General features: G+C 40.9%; 1 protein-coding gene across 1 annotated transcript; it reads right to left on the bottom strand.

Annotated features, from left to right (window-relative positions):
• Positions 1-5186: 5186 nt before the first annotated feature.
• Positions 5187-14188, bottom strand: LOC138846067 (tripartite motif-containing protein 43-like). Its single transcript, XM_089311960.1, is given in 8 exon segments — positions 5187-5796; positions 7156-7253; positions 7711-7733; positions 8410-8640; positions 9391-9435; positions 9437-9487; positions 10414-10828; positions 14022-14188. Coding segments are annotated over 7 exon segments (1353 nt in total). The 5' UTR covers positions 10825-10828; positions 14022-14188; the 3' UTR covers positions 5187-5302.
• Positions 14189-14524: the final 336 nt, after the last annotated feature.

Raw genomic sequence — 14524 nt, 5'->3', positions numbered from 1 at the left:
AATTGGGGGAAATTCCATCTTACCATGGAAATTTTAGACAGTTAAAGTGAATTGAACACTATGAGAAACGGTGACTTGATCAGCCCTCACCCTGACTGTTGATGAGCAACTTGATATGTTATCCCTCTTAGTATTTTTTGTTTGTTTGTTCTACTTAATACCTTTGGTTGAATACTGTAATCAATACACAATTTTTCTTAAGTGCTGAAACTTAACTGAAAAATGATCGCTGTTAAATGTAAGAGTAGGAATAAGAGAGGGAAGAGATATGCAATTCAGGACATGCTCAAGCTGACTTACCTCAAATGGTAGAGTTAGAAACATACCGGGGGATTCCAATTCAATCCCATCAAGGTGGCATGTACCAATGCCATCTCACTAGTTCCAGTGATCAATTTCTGTTCACAATTGATCATAATGATAGGACTAAGAGCCAAAGGGATCACATAAACAAAACTAGTGTCTGCAAATACTAGCTGAAGAATAAAAAAGGGAGAGAATGATCCAACATGGGAAGTGAGATACACAGCAGACCCATAGAATGGCAGATGTCCTAAACAGCATTCTGGCCTCAGAATCACCCCTTAAGGCATGCGGATCCGGCTGAAAAGCCCATGAGACTATTTTAGTCATGGAAAGCCAAGACACTCTGGGGAAAAAAAAAACCTAAATGAAAGATCTCTGTGAGTGAGATCCCAGTGGAAAGAATGGTTCATCAAAGAAGGAGGTACCTTTCTCTGAAGGGAGGAGAGAACTTCCACTTTGACCATGGCCTTGTCCAAATATGATCAGAATCAGTGAATTCAGGGGGCTTCCATAGCCTTGGCAGCTCATGACAAGAGCCTAGGTTGATTACTGATGCCATAAACAAGAGTGTCAATTTGTTAAGTCAACAACAGGAGTCACTGTGCACTTACTTCTCATGTAGGATCTTTGTCCTTAGTGTGCTGTACATTGAGATTTAATGCTATAACTAGTACTCAAACAGTGTTTTTCACTTTATGTTTCTGTGTGGGAGCAAACTGTTGAAATCTTTACTTAATGTATGCTAAACTGATCTTCTGTATATAAAGAGAATTGAAAATGAATCTTGATGTGAATGGAAGGGGAGAGGGAGTGGGAAAGGGGAGGGTAGCGGGTGGGAGGGAAGTTGGGGGGGGAGCCATTGTAATCCATAAGCTGTACTTTGGAAATTTATATTCATTAAATAAAAGTTTGAAAGCAAAAAAAAAAATTTATCCCATCTGTTAAATAAGTGTTACAGCAATCTACTTAGGGAGTAACCCAAAACTTAGGTGTTTGCTTGATTTTCTGAAAGACAGAAAAAACTGACAGAGAGAGAGAGAGAGAGAGAACAGTCAAATGTCCAAACAGGTCAGTTGTAACCGGCCAAATAAGGAAGCCCACTATGATTTCCTAAGAAAAGCAATCTGATGTTTACCAGGTGACATATTTTGTTATGCTGTTTTCCTGTTCCTGTGCAAGCTACATTACAGAAAACAACTGTTCTGCCATATTCAGCAAAGCTACTTGATTTATGAATTGCAAGTGAATGGCAGTTGCATCATTTAAGTAAATTTGTTGAAATCTGACCATTTGTGTTTTTATTTTTTGGCATGGGCATTTAGCTCAGTGATTAAGAATCTAGGCTGGCGCCATGGCTCACTTGGCTAATCTTCCACCTGCAGTGCTGGCACCCTGGGTTCTAGTCCCGGTTGGGATGTCGGGTACAAGTCCCAGTTGCTCCTCTTCCAGTCCAGCTCTCTGCTGTGGCCTGGGAAGGCAGAGGAGGATGGCCCAAGTGCTTGGGTCCCTGCACCTGCATGGGAGACCGGAAGGAAGTACCTGGCTCCTGGCTTCGGATTGGTGCAGCTCCGGCCGTGGCGGCCATTAGGTTCAGTAGCGGAGCAGCCAGGACTTGAACCAGCTCTCATATGGAATGCCGGCACTGCAGGCCACAGCTTTACCTACTTCTCCATAGCACTGAACCCAGGATAAACACTTTACTTGGACTGGGCAATCAGATTGTCAACAATCATTAGTGGGTTGCTGCATTATCTATACCATTTCAGCAGAGAGAGCATACCACACAGATAAGAGCACCCATGTTGGATATATAATCTCAAAGGGCTCAAATTACTCTTTTTTTAATAAGAAACTTTATTTATTAATCTGAGGGGCAGATTTACAAAGAGAGGGAGAGACAGAGGGAAAGGTATTCCATCCCCTGGTTTACTCCCCAAATGGCTGCAATGACCAGAGATGGGCTAATCCAAAGTCAGGAGTTTCTTCAAGGTTTTCCACATGGCTATATGAGATCAAGTACTTGGGCCATCTGCTACCATTTTTCCAGGCATTAGCAGAAAGTAGGATTGGGAGTGGAGCAGCTGGGACTTGAACCTGTGCCCATATGGGATGCTAGTGCCCCAGGTGGAAGTTTAATCTACTACACCACAGTGCCAGCACCTCAAACTACTCTTGTTAGTGGCTGATGCTTTGCTTAGCAGTTATCTCACTAAATAAAGTGCTTGCATGCCATATCACAGGATCTGTGTGGAAAGCCCAGCTCTGAACTCTGATTCTAGGTTCCTGCTAATGGTGACACTTAGAGGAAGTGGTGATATCTCTAGTAATGGAATTTATGCTGCCCACATAGGAGACCTAGAATGAATTCCTGGCTTTGTTTTTGGGCCCCTAGCCACTGTGGGCTTTGAGGAGTAAATCAGTTCATTACAGCACTCTCTATCTCTGGTAAATTTAAAAAACTAGACAGGCTCAATTTCTTCATGGTAACTATTGGATATAGGTGTTTTATATTTAAAGTATATAGACTGCAGAGCCGGTGCTGTGGCATAGCAGGTAAAGTGGCCACCTGCAGTGTTGGCATCCCATATGGGCTGATTAGAGTCCCCACTGCTCCATTTCTGATCCACCTCTCTGCTATGGCTTGGGAAAGGAGTAGAAGATGGCCCAAGACCTTGGGTCCCTGCACCCACATGGAAGACCCAGAAGAAGCTCCTAGCTCCTGGCTCCTGGCTTCAGATTGGCGCAGCTCTGGCTGTTGCAGCCATCTGGAGAGTGAACCAACAGATGGAAGACCACTCTGTCTCTCTGCCTCTGCCTCTAACTCTGCCCTTCAAATAAAATAAATAAATCTTTTAAAACATAAAGTATATAGAAGGCAGTTTTATGTAAGCTTCATGGTGTATCTAATAAATGTAAACTCTTTAAACTGTGACTAGGATTAGTGAATGATGAAATTGTGGCAAAGAAGATGTAAGTGACTTCTTCACAGCCATAGCTCACACTCATTCGCATGAATGGCCAACAGCAATGTCTAACAAACTTTAGACATTTTTTTTTTTCATTGAAAAGAACTTACTATCTTTTGCACTATGTTCTGGTGGAAATGCATTGGTGAACATACACTGAAGGGTGACAACAGAACAATTAAAACAAAAAATCAATGAATTAGTGTTTGATCGGGTATTGGGATGACTATAGGAAATCATGTCTGCATTTCTTTTTTTTCCTTTTTTTAAAATTTTTTTAGAATTTTTTATTTAATAAATGTAAATTTCCAAATACAGTTAATGGATTACAATGGCTTCCCTCCCCCTCACACCCCTCCCATCTCCCGCTCCCTCTCCCATTCCATTCACATCAAGATTCATTTTCAATTATCTTTATATACAGAAGATCGATTTAGTATATATTAAGTAAAGATTTCATCAGTTTGCACCCACACAGAAACACAAAGTGTAAAATACTGTTTCAGTACTAGTTATAGCATTAGTTCACCTTGGACAACACACTAAGGACAGATCCCACATGAGAAGTACACAGTGACTCCTGTTGTTGACTTAACAATTTGACACTCTTGTTTATGGCATCAGTAATCTCCCTAGGCTCTAGTCATGAGTTGCCAAGGCTATGGAAGCCTTTTGAGTTCGCCCACTTCGATCTTATTCTGACAGGATCATAGTCAAAGTGGAAGTTCTCTCCTCCCTTCAGAGAAAGGTACCTCCTTCTTTGATGACCCGGTATTTCCACTGGGATCTCACTCGCAGAGATCTTCCATTTAGGTCTTCTTTTTTTTTTTTTTTCCAGGGTGTTTTGGCTTTCCATGCCTAAAATACTCTCATGGGCTCTTCAGCCATATCTGAATGGCTTGAGGGCTGATTCTGAGGCCAGAGTGCTATTTAGGACATCTGCCATTCTATGAGTCTGCTGTGTATCCTGCTTCCCATGATGGATTGTTCTCTCCCTTTTTTATTCTATCAGCTAGTATCAACAGACACTAGTCTTATTTGTGTGATCCCTTTGACTCTTAGACCTATCAGTGTGATCGATTATGAACTGAAATTGATCACTTGGACTAGTGAAATGACATTGGTACATGCCACCTCTTCTGTCCTTCCATCTCATCTGCCACGGGATGATTTAAAGTAATGTATGAGAATGTTGACTAACGCACACATTCACACTATTAGAGCCCTGGTACTCTTTGACTCCCCCAACATGTGAGAATACTTCAAAAACAATGAAGCATGGATCAAGATTTAAGGAAGCTCACTTATTTCAATAAGTTTACAAGTCAACCTCAATCTCTGAAATTTGAAACATTAACCGAAAATGACTCTCTTAAATAGCAAAACTCTTCTTTCAGATAATTATCTCATCCATTAGTTTTATCATTCAAGTATTTGATAATTCTCCTTACAATCTAACCATTATGCTACCTGCTGGAAATACTGCATTGACTACAGAACAGTCATTTCCTTCAAGTTTTGACTCATATACCATAAATGAAAAGTACTAGCTCTTTTGGGCAGGCTAAATTCTTTTGGCTCAGGGAGAATTCTCTCTAAAGGATGTGGGCTGCTTTTTCTACTGAGGGTGAACCAAGGAGCAATATTTATAGGACCAAGAAGACTTTAAATTGACATTGCACTGCAGGTAACCAGATCCGGTCCAGATGTGCAAATTGTGCTCCTGTAGAACTTACTTTGGAGTCACACATCCATGTGTATTTCAACCACTACAAGCTCAGAAAGCAGTAGGCAACCACAGCATATGTTCTGGATAATGAATAATAAAACATGATTTAATTAATAAAATTCAAACCATTGAATTTTGCATTCACATTGTCTTCATATTTAATAACATAAAATGAAGTTACAATTATAAAGTAGAAAAAAACTTAAAACAGTGAAGTATGATACTGTTTATTTCACTTGAGAAGGACTTCTTCAGATATGGTGATCTCAGGCATCCAGCCAGGTCCCAGAATGACCCCTGATCATGCACAGCCAGTGAAAAAAAGGGGCCTGACAGGGAAATTGAAGGAGCCGGCAGGGTACCTCCATATGAAGGAACTTTTAGCAACATTCACAAAACTCACACTTCCATTTTCAAAATCAAGAAACACACCAACTCTGCTCATAGGTTTCTCTACATAGTGAGGAAACATTGGGGAAGTGGTTAAGATTCTGTAATGATTATCCTCCTTCATACACAGAAGAAGAAATATGTCCTCAGATCCAATCAGTGTGCCCTTCTTCCTGATGCTGGAATCCTTGCAGACTCCTAGAGCCCAGTCCCAAGAGTCATTCACTTCCAGCTCCCAGTAATGTTTCCCAGAGGTGAAGTTCTGGTCTCCCCAGGCAGCAAAATAGTCAGAGATGTCATCAGAATGTGGAGATGTGTCTTGATTGTCCTGTCCAAACATTAACCTTCTCACATGGCCAAGGAGCATGACATAATTGGTTATTTCATTATCGAAGGAAATTTCCACTGTTGGAAAGAACATAATATTCCAGTCACAATCAGTCCTAAACTTTTCTTTGAGATAACAGAGTCTACCTAGAGAATTACAAGAAATGAAGATTAGTGGGATAACTCTGGAAATATAACAAATTAAAAAGCAACCAGTAGGGGCTGGCACTGTGGCACAATGAGTTAAAGCCCTGGCCTGTAGGGCAGCCATCCAATATGGGCACCTATTCAAGTCCTGGCTGCTCCACTTCCAATCCAACTCCCTGATAATGCACCTGGGAAGGCAGTGGAGGATGGCCCTGGTCCTTGGGCCCCTGCACCCACATGGGAGACCTGGAAGAAGCTCCTGTCTCCTGGCTTCAGATCTGCTCAGTTCTGGCCATTGTGGTCATTTAGGGAGTGAGCCAGTGGATGAAAAAGACCTCTCTCTCTCTCTCTCTCTCTCTCTCTAATTCTCTAACTCTTTCAAATAAATAAAAAATATATATTTTTTAAAAAAGCAAGAAGTTGGGGCCAGCGCTGTGGCTAAATGGGTTAATGCCCTGGCCTGAAGCTCCAGCATCCAATATTTGTGCTGGTTTGAGAGCCGGCTGCTCCACTTCAGATCTGAGTTTCCTCTACCTCTTCTCAGGTGAAAACTAACATCTCAGACCTGAAAATGGCAATCACTTTATCATGGATTTTTTGATATGCCAGTTAAACAAGAAAATTTGTGTTTAAGAAAGTATAAATATAACTTCTGAGAAATGGACCCCACTGAGAGTTTTCTGCCTCACCTTGGTGCAGCTGCTCCAGTCTTCCTTCTTCTACTAAATAGCCCTCCAGCTTTAGGTGTGCTGTGGAGTTCTATGTATTACCTCATGAACCAACAACTTACTTTATTATGTTTGTCCCTAAAGGATTTTCTATGTTTGTTTATGTTTATTCATGTATTTTTAAATTAATCTCATGTATGTTGCTAATTCAACTGCTGAGAAAATTGAAGGCAATATTTTTAAATATAAAATAATGGTCCTATTGACATAAGTAATGACATTGAAACTGAAATTCTTTGATTTACATTCCATTAGTTTGAGTTGATGACCAAGTGACATTGCCTATTATCATGTTCCATGGCTCAAGGAACCCTCTTTTGAGTTTCCTTTCCTCAAAAGATTTTTTTTGGTTAGGACTAATTAATGTTTACCATTATGCCAGCTTTCATTTTTTCTTCCAATATCATGAGAATTACACCACCAAATACAATTATAAATGCCTATTAATAGACTGTTTCCCTCTTTTATCCCCTGGATGAAAGATTAAGAGGCAAAGATTGCTCACAGATGACATTTTTTGAGAAGCATTGTATAGTAATCTCTCCGAAGAGCTGACACTCACCTTGGAAGTGCCTGAGCCTGTCTATCAGCCCAGTGACAGGTTGAGCCTTGAGCTCTGGGTTCACAGGCTGGGGCACAGGCTGCTGTAGTGACTCACACCTAGAAGAAAGAATAAGAAATTGATGTTTCACATACTCAATAATTCATCAGAATGTTTAATAAAACATTTAATCACAGAACTGAAAAGTCTACACCAAATCCGTTTTCTGATATTGTAGTGTAAAACCACACTGATGAACTGAGCTTGTGCCATTTTCAGGGAATCTTCACTTTCTTCCTTTTCCTACTTCCTTCATTTTCCAGCTGAAAAATCTACTCCCTGCATTATAGTATGGCTGTAAGTTGAAATCTAAAAGCATGGGTAGCTTTCTTCTAGAAACAGCTATACATATCCCTCTGCCACAGAAAGGCTTATTTTTGGCAAAGGAAATATATTCAGTAAAACAAACACAAAAGGTGGCGTATCTTTGCTAACACTGTCTTTACTTTGTTGGTAACAGCTTGGTCTCTCTCATAATTCTAATGGTGCCCTAATTTATATTGAGGATAAGCATACCTTGTTAACATGTCTCCCAAATCCTGCCAAGAGAAACAGAAAAGCTTAGATCTCATTAGAAGAGGGCTATTCTGCCTACCTATCCAGGCCTTGAGTCTGGCAAACTACCAACCACAATCATCCCAACCACCCTTATAAATTTGTTTCCTTTTTCAAATACAAAGAAAATCCCCTCCCACTATATTGACACAATCAAGTTGTAATGAATTCAGACTCTGCAATGAGGAGAGAGAAATGCTGACTGCATTGCCCCAAATCCCCAGCCCCACAGCTTGTTTCCAAAGGGTAACATGCTTCATGTTAAAGGCAACTGCAACTAAGGACATTCAGACTGAAAGGGGAAATAATGACTTCTTCCAAATGTCTCTGAATTGCCCAACTGGAGGCTAATATGGCTTTTCTGGGAAAAATAATTCTTTATATCTCTAAAGAAATGACATACAAAAGGCAAATCTCAGAAGAAAATATTCCCGAGGGAATCTACTGTAACAATTTTGGATAGCGTGTTTGTTCACAGGGGGAACAGGAGTTATTGGGTGTCTATGTTATTTACACTTGAGATATTTCCCCACCTAAATAATACTGATTAATATATATACTATTTAGTGGGCACAGATACACATATGGTACTGAATAATGTAGTCAAAGATACGGGCTTGAGATAGTATAATTCTCCTCATGCATGTCCTCATTTCTTACCTGGAGCAGCTCCCCATCTGGTTGATGGTACATTTTCATCAGTTCTTTGCACATTTTTCTTAGCTGTTTCTTCTTTAGAATCATTTTGGCTTTGCTTTTCTTAAGCTGTTGGAAAATCTTATTCCATTCCTTTATAAGTGTCTGAGTGTGTCGTCTTTCATCTTCATGGGGAACTGGATGCAGCATTTTATAAGATGCCCTGATAATCTGTTTGTGCAGAGACACATACCACTGCAGGGACAAAGATTTCCCCAGTCACATAACCAGGACGACTTCATCTGTCTCCATTTGAAACTCATATTCACTTTTACACAAAACTTCTGCCAATAAGCTATGTACATAAGTTGATGTCCTTCACCTCTCATAGGCCATAAGTTCATTGATAATTTCTTTAAAATATATTCTCTCAGGTCTGATAGACTGTGTGCAAGTTGTTCAGATTTATCGTTTATCCATAAGTAATTATATGCAACATTCAGATCTCTGCACTAGTGAAAAAATCTTTAGGAGGAAGAGGTAGACACCTACATCTTCTATCAAGTGCCTGGGTTGAAATTCAAGCAAGTTACACTTTGGGCTCCAGCTTCCTGCTAATGACCACCTTGGGAGGCAGAAGGTAATGATCCAATTACTTTGGTTCCTGCCACCCATGTGGAGAATCCAGATTGAGTTTTGGGCTCCCAGTTTTGTCATAACCCAGGGAACTCCAGTTGTTGTCAGCATTTGAGGAGTGAACAAGGAATTGATGATCTCTGTATTTCAAATTAAAAAAATAAGTATATATTTTGAAGTTCTTTTTAATAATTTTTAAGTATGAAACCTTTCTACTGCATAGCTCCACCATTCTATCTGATCAGCAGGGTACTCACCACCAGATCATCATAAAATCTTCCCTGAGAAACTTTTAGCTCTTTGATGAATGTCCAAGTTTCTAACAGATCTGTCTCAGGTTGTTGCCTCTGAGGCATACTCAATACTCACCATCCACTGGGTGATTATTCTGCTCTCCTCATTCAGATTTTTTCTTGTTTTCTTGGATCTTTTCCCATAAGAGTCTCATTTTCTTTACCAGCTCCTCCTGTGAAAGAATTGAATTTGAACACCAGAGAAGCAAGCAGACTTGTATTTGGGACCCATAATAAGGGAGAAAATCAACTACTTTTAGAGAAAAGAACATTAGTGAAAGTAAAAGGATCATAATACCTCCCTTTTTGCCTTTGTAATTGTCAATGTTATATTTCAAACTACAGATGCACAAAATGTAATGCAAGTATGTTCACAAATAAGTTGATAAAAAAAGCAATGTTAATATTTAATATGGCATCTTACATCAGAATTTGGATCTACTAATGCTTTTCCCCTGTTATTCCGAAGCATATGATCCTATTTATTTCAGGAGGATTCGTAAATACTATTGAATCTTTTGGAACTTGCTTTAGTAGCCTAATACTCTTCTCTGATCTTGACTTCTTTTCACTGCCTTGACCATTGTGTTTTACCAAAATATTATAATGACAATTGAGTGTCTGTCCCCCAGCTGACTCTAGCAACAATATTCAATTTAAAAAAAATTTTTTAAGAGGCAATGAGGGATAAAGAGTATTCCTGTTCACTGCTTCAAAGCCTAGATCTCCAACACAGATAGGCATAAGTGTGACAGAAGCTAGAAGCCAGGAATTCCATCCATGTTGCCACTTGGGTTAGAGGGACCCCACTAATTGAGCCTTTACTGCTGCTTCCCATGGTCATATTAGCAGAATGCTGGAATTAAGAGACAGCGCAAGGTATTGAATCAGGTACTCAAATATGGGATGTGGGTGTCTTAACCATGAGGCTAAATATCCATCTGTAAACACATTTTTATTTTGATTTCTTTGTTGTTATCTAGAACAGAACCTGGCATTCAGAGAAGAGTGAGTTAATCCTCGTCACGAACTTCATTTTCATTACGAGTTGAGCCTGCCATCCTCCAGCACTCAAAGTGCTCCCAGAAGCATCACTTACCCTGTAGTCCTCAGCAGCCACGCTAATGGAGCGGTGCCTGTGAGCCTCATGCTCGGGGGAATCAGAGCAGTGCACACAGAGCAGGCTCTGGTTCTCTTCACAGAATATCTTCTTCATCTTCTTATGTGTCCCACACATGCCCTCCTCAGAGTCGAAGAACTGCTGGAGACTAGCTTGTCTGGCAATGGAAACTAGGTTCTTCAAATGAATATTGGTTTTGAAATCTTCCCGTCGTGAAGGTTCCCTGCATACTGGACAGCGGGCAGGAATTTGGGCTTCTTCCCAGGTAAGGCAGACACAGGGCCTACAAAAGCTGTGCCCACAGCTGATGGTGACCGGGTCCATCATGAAGTTTAGGCAGATGAAGCAAGAGAGTTCTTTTTGTAAGATGTGTGGGAAGCCTGAGTCCATTTTCCTAAGGGAAATGAATTCAAAGTTTATTCTACTTTGTTACACAGAGACCAAAGGAAAATCTGAAACAGGTGCTTGTTCAGTCATTAGTTTGTGTGATGTCAAAGGGTTTGAATTTTGCATGGGGAAGAGCGAAACTTGATATACAGAGAGCTCTCAGGTCTGATTTTGCCTAAGAGTAGGCACCATACATCCTACCCTTGTCTCTCAGATTAAAAAGAAATTCCGTTTTGTTGAGGTGGACTTTCATCCAAATGTTCTGAGCTTGAGACTTTGACCCAATTCTGACTTATAGAGTGGTCTCTGCATGCTCTGAAAGTCAATTATAGGGGCTGGCACAGTCCAGCTGTTGCAGCCAACCGGGGAGTGAACCAGCAGATGGAAGACCACTTTTTCTTTCTCTCTTTCTCTGTAACTCTGACTTTCAAATAAATAAATAAAAATCTAGAAGGAAGGAAGGAAGGAAAGAAAGAGAGAGAAAGAGAGAGAGAAAGAAAAAGAAAGAGAAAAAGAGAAAGGAAGGAAGGAAGGAAGGAAGGAAGGAAGGAAGGAAGGAAGGAAGGAAGAGTTACAGAGAGAGGTAGAACTATAAAGAGAGAGGTCTTCCATCTGCTGGTTCACTACCCAAATAACCACAATAGCTACAGCTGAGCTGATCTGAAGCTAGGAGCCAGAAGCTTTTTCTGGGTCTCCCACATGGGTTCCAGGGCTCAAGGATTTGGGCCATCTTCTGCTGCTTTCCCAGGCCATAGCAGAGAGCTGGATTGAAGGTGGAGCAGCAAAGACTTGAACCGGCACCCATAAGGATTGCTGGTGCTGCAGACCAGAGCATTAACCCACTGTGCTACAGTACCAGCCCCATAGCTATATTTCTAAGTTTGTAAAACTAATACCAAGCACCACTTCACAGTACTAAATCTATTATCACAATGAGCACCAGAAAATAGACCGTGGTTTTAACTATGTATTTTCCTAATATGTGGTCCTTCAGAGAGAGGGGGAGAGATCTTCCATCTGCTGGTTTACTCCCCAAATGGCTATAATGGCCAGGACTAAGCCAGGTGGAAGCCAGGAGCTTTCTCCAAGTCTGCCATGTGGATAGTTGGAGCCTGAAAATCAGGGCAATCTTCCACTGCTTTACCCAGGTCATTAGCAGGAAGCTAGACCAGAAATGGAGCATCCTGGAAACAAATTGGCTCCCCTATGGGAGGCAGCAGCTTTACCTGCTATGCCGCAATGTTGGCCCCTGGGTCCTCATATTGGTACCAGTAAGTAAAATCAGGAGTCTTCTAATCACAGGTCAATGATCTGAGAAGTGTCTATTTAGGTCATGATGTCACTGTGAACATTATAAATTTACATCACCTTGGTGGTTTAGACAATCATTCCACATGGCCTATTGATGCAATCAAGGAATAAGGTAAACATGAGATGCAGGAAGCTGCTGCCAGGGTAAGACAGCAGGCTGTTTTCCAGTGCAGTTTTCATTTATGCACAGAAGGAGCACTCAGCATAATAATGGTAGAAAGTATAGTATGGTACATAAGCCTGGAACTGTGATTTGTTATCCTTATCATATGTTATTGTACATAATGACCTGTACTTTCATATAGTGTTTCTTTACACCAACTACATCACATACACAAGTGATGTGTTTTGATAGAATGTGAAGATGTCTGCAGTGGGTAAACCAGGTGACAGGAACTTTCAGCTGCTTCATAATCTGAAGGCATCATAATGTATGTGGCTCTCATTGACTGGAATATGGTTATGCTGCACATGACTGTTAATGTTCCTTTCATTTCTAATACTTTTCATGGTCACCACTGTTACTATTCTGCACAGCCAGTCAATTTCTGGATTCTTTAAGTCATAAAACTGAAAATTTGAGGCCAGCATTGTGGGTGTAGTAGGTTGAGTACTGCTTGCAACCCGGGTACCCCATATTGGAGTCCCGACTGGAGTTATCAGACTGCTTCCAACACAGCTCCCTGTTAGTGAATCTCAAAAGCAGCAGAAAATGGCCCAAGCACTTGGACCCCTGCTACCAATGTGGGAGACCCAGATAGAACTGGGCTCCTGGCTTCATCCTGGGTCAGCCCTGCTCCAGAGGCCATTTGGCAAATGAACTAATGGATGGAGGTATCACTCTATCTCTCATTCTCTGTCACTCTGCATTTCGAATAAATAAGAAATTTCTTATAAAATATCATTTTCTTCAAAATCAATAATACTTTCATCAAATGATTTAATATATTTTAGGTATTTTTTTTTGACAGGCAGAGTGGACAGTGAGAAAGAGAGACAGAGAGAAAGGTCTTCCTTTTGCCGTTGGTTCACCCTCCAATGGCCGCTGCAGCCGACGTGCTGCGGCCGGTACACCGCACTGATCCGAAGCCAGCAGCCAGGTGCTTCTCCTGGTCTCCCATGTGGGTGCAGGGCCCAAGCACTTGGGCCATCTTCCTCTGCACTGCCGGGCCATAGCAGAGAGCTGGCCTGGAAGAGGGGCAACCAGGACAGAATCCGGCTAGAATACAACATATATCTAGAAAATAGAACCAACTAATTTCAATAAAAATGAAGGCTCTGCAGCAAACAAGAATTTACACATTGGGCTAGCACTGTGTTACATTGGGTTAAGCTACTTCCTGGGACACCAGCATCCCATATGAGTGATGGTTCAGTTCTTGGGTGCTCCACTTCCAATACAGCTCCCTGCTAATATGTCTGGGAAAGTAGCAGAGGATGCGCCAAGTACTTGGGCCCCTGCTACCTATGTGGGAGACCCAGGTGGAGTCCAGTTTCCTGGCTTCCATGAGGCCTGCCTTAGGACATTGTTGCCATTTTGAGAGAGAACCAAAGATGGAAGTGTCTTTTATTTGCTCTCTCAGTAGTTCTGTCTTTCAAATAAATAAACACATATTTTTTAAAACTTACATGCATCTGACAACAACTTTCTGAGCTGTAATACACAGAAACACCTAAGTACTGCAGTGATAGAATTTAATCACCTCTCTAACTCCAAAACATAGACCAAGACAAGATTTTTAAGAAGGAGAGGAGCGGTGAGAATTGGAATCATTTTCCTAAATAAGAAAATAGCATAATTTCATAGGAATACATTCAGTGTGCTGAGAAATTGAAATTTGGAAATTTTTTTGTTTTGTTTTGGGAAAGTAACAGGGCTGTGGACTCACCCAAGGACTCTTTCTGTGATCCCCAACTTCTTCTTGTAGAAGTAAGGACATGAAGTCTGCTCAGGGCTCTCCAGGTGGTGGTGGCAGCTTTCACAAGTCTCCAGAGCTACTTCCAAAGCCACCCTGTCTGTTCTGTGGAAATGTGAGTTTAGCTCCTTGTGGGTCTTTATGTAGTCTCAGAAAACCACACCCAATTAATCCCATTAGTTTTGTTTCCATTACAATGGATAAATAGATTTCTTTGACAGGATAAAAAGATTGGTTTAACAGTTTCCCTAATTTCCATAAACAAACATCAATAAGCCTCATCCCATCAACAGTGATTCAACATTATACTCCAAAACACTAATTTTATATTTGAATTTTTTATAAATTTTTTTTATAAAAGTGTACAAAAGAGGGGCCAGCTGTGTCATAGTGAGTAAAGGCGCTGCCTGCAGTCCCAGTTGCTCTACTTCTGATCCAGCTCTTTGCTGTGGCCTGAGAAAGCAGTAGAAGATGAC

Source organism: Oryctolagus cuniculus, chromosome 1 (assembly GCF_051225735.1).
Source record: "Oryctolagus cuniculus isolate XC-2025 breed Fujian yellow rabbit chromosome 1, ASM5122573v1, whole genome shotgun sequence".
In the NCBI taxonomy this organism is placed as follows: Eukaryota; Metazoa; Chordata; class Mammalia; order Lagomorpha; family Leporidae; genus Oryctolagus; species Oryctolagus cuniculus.
This window is presented reverse-complemented; position numbering and strand designations above follow the sequence as displayed.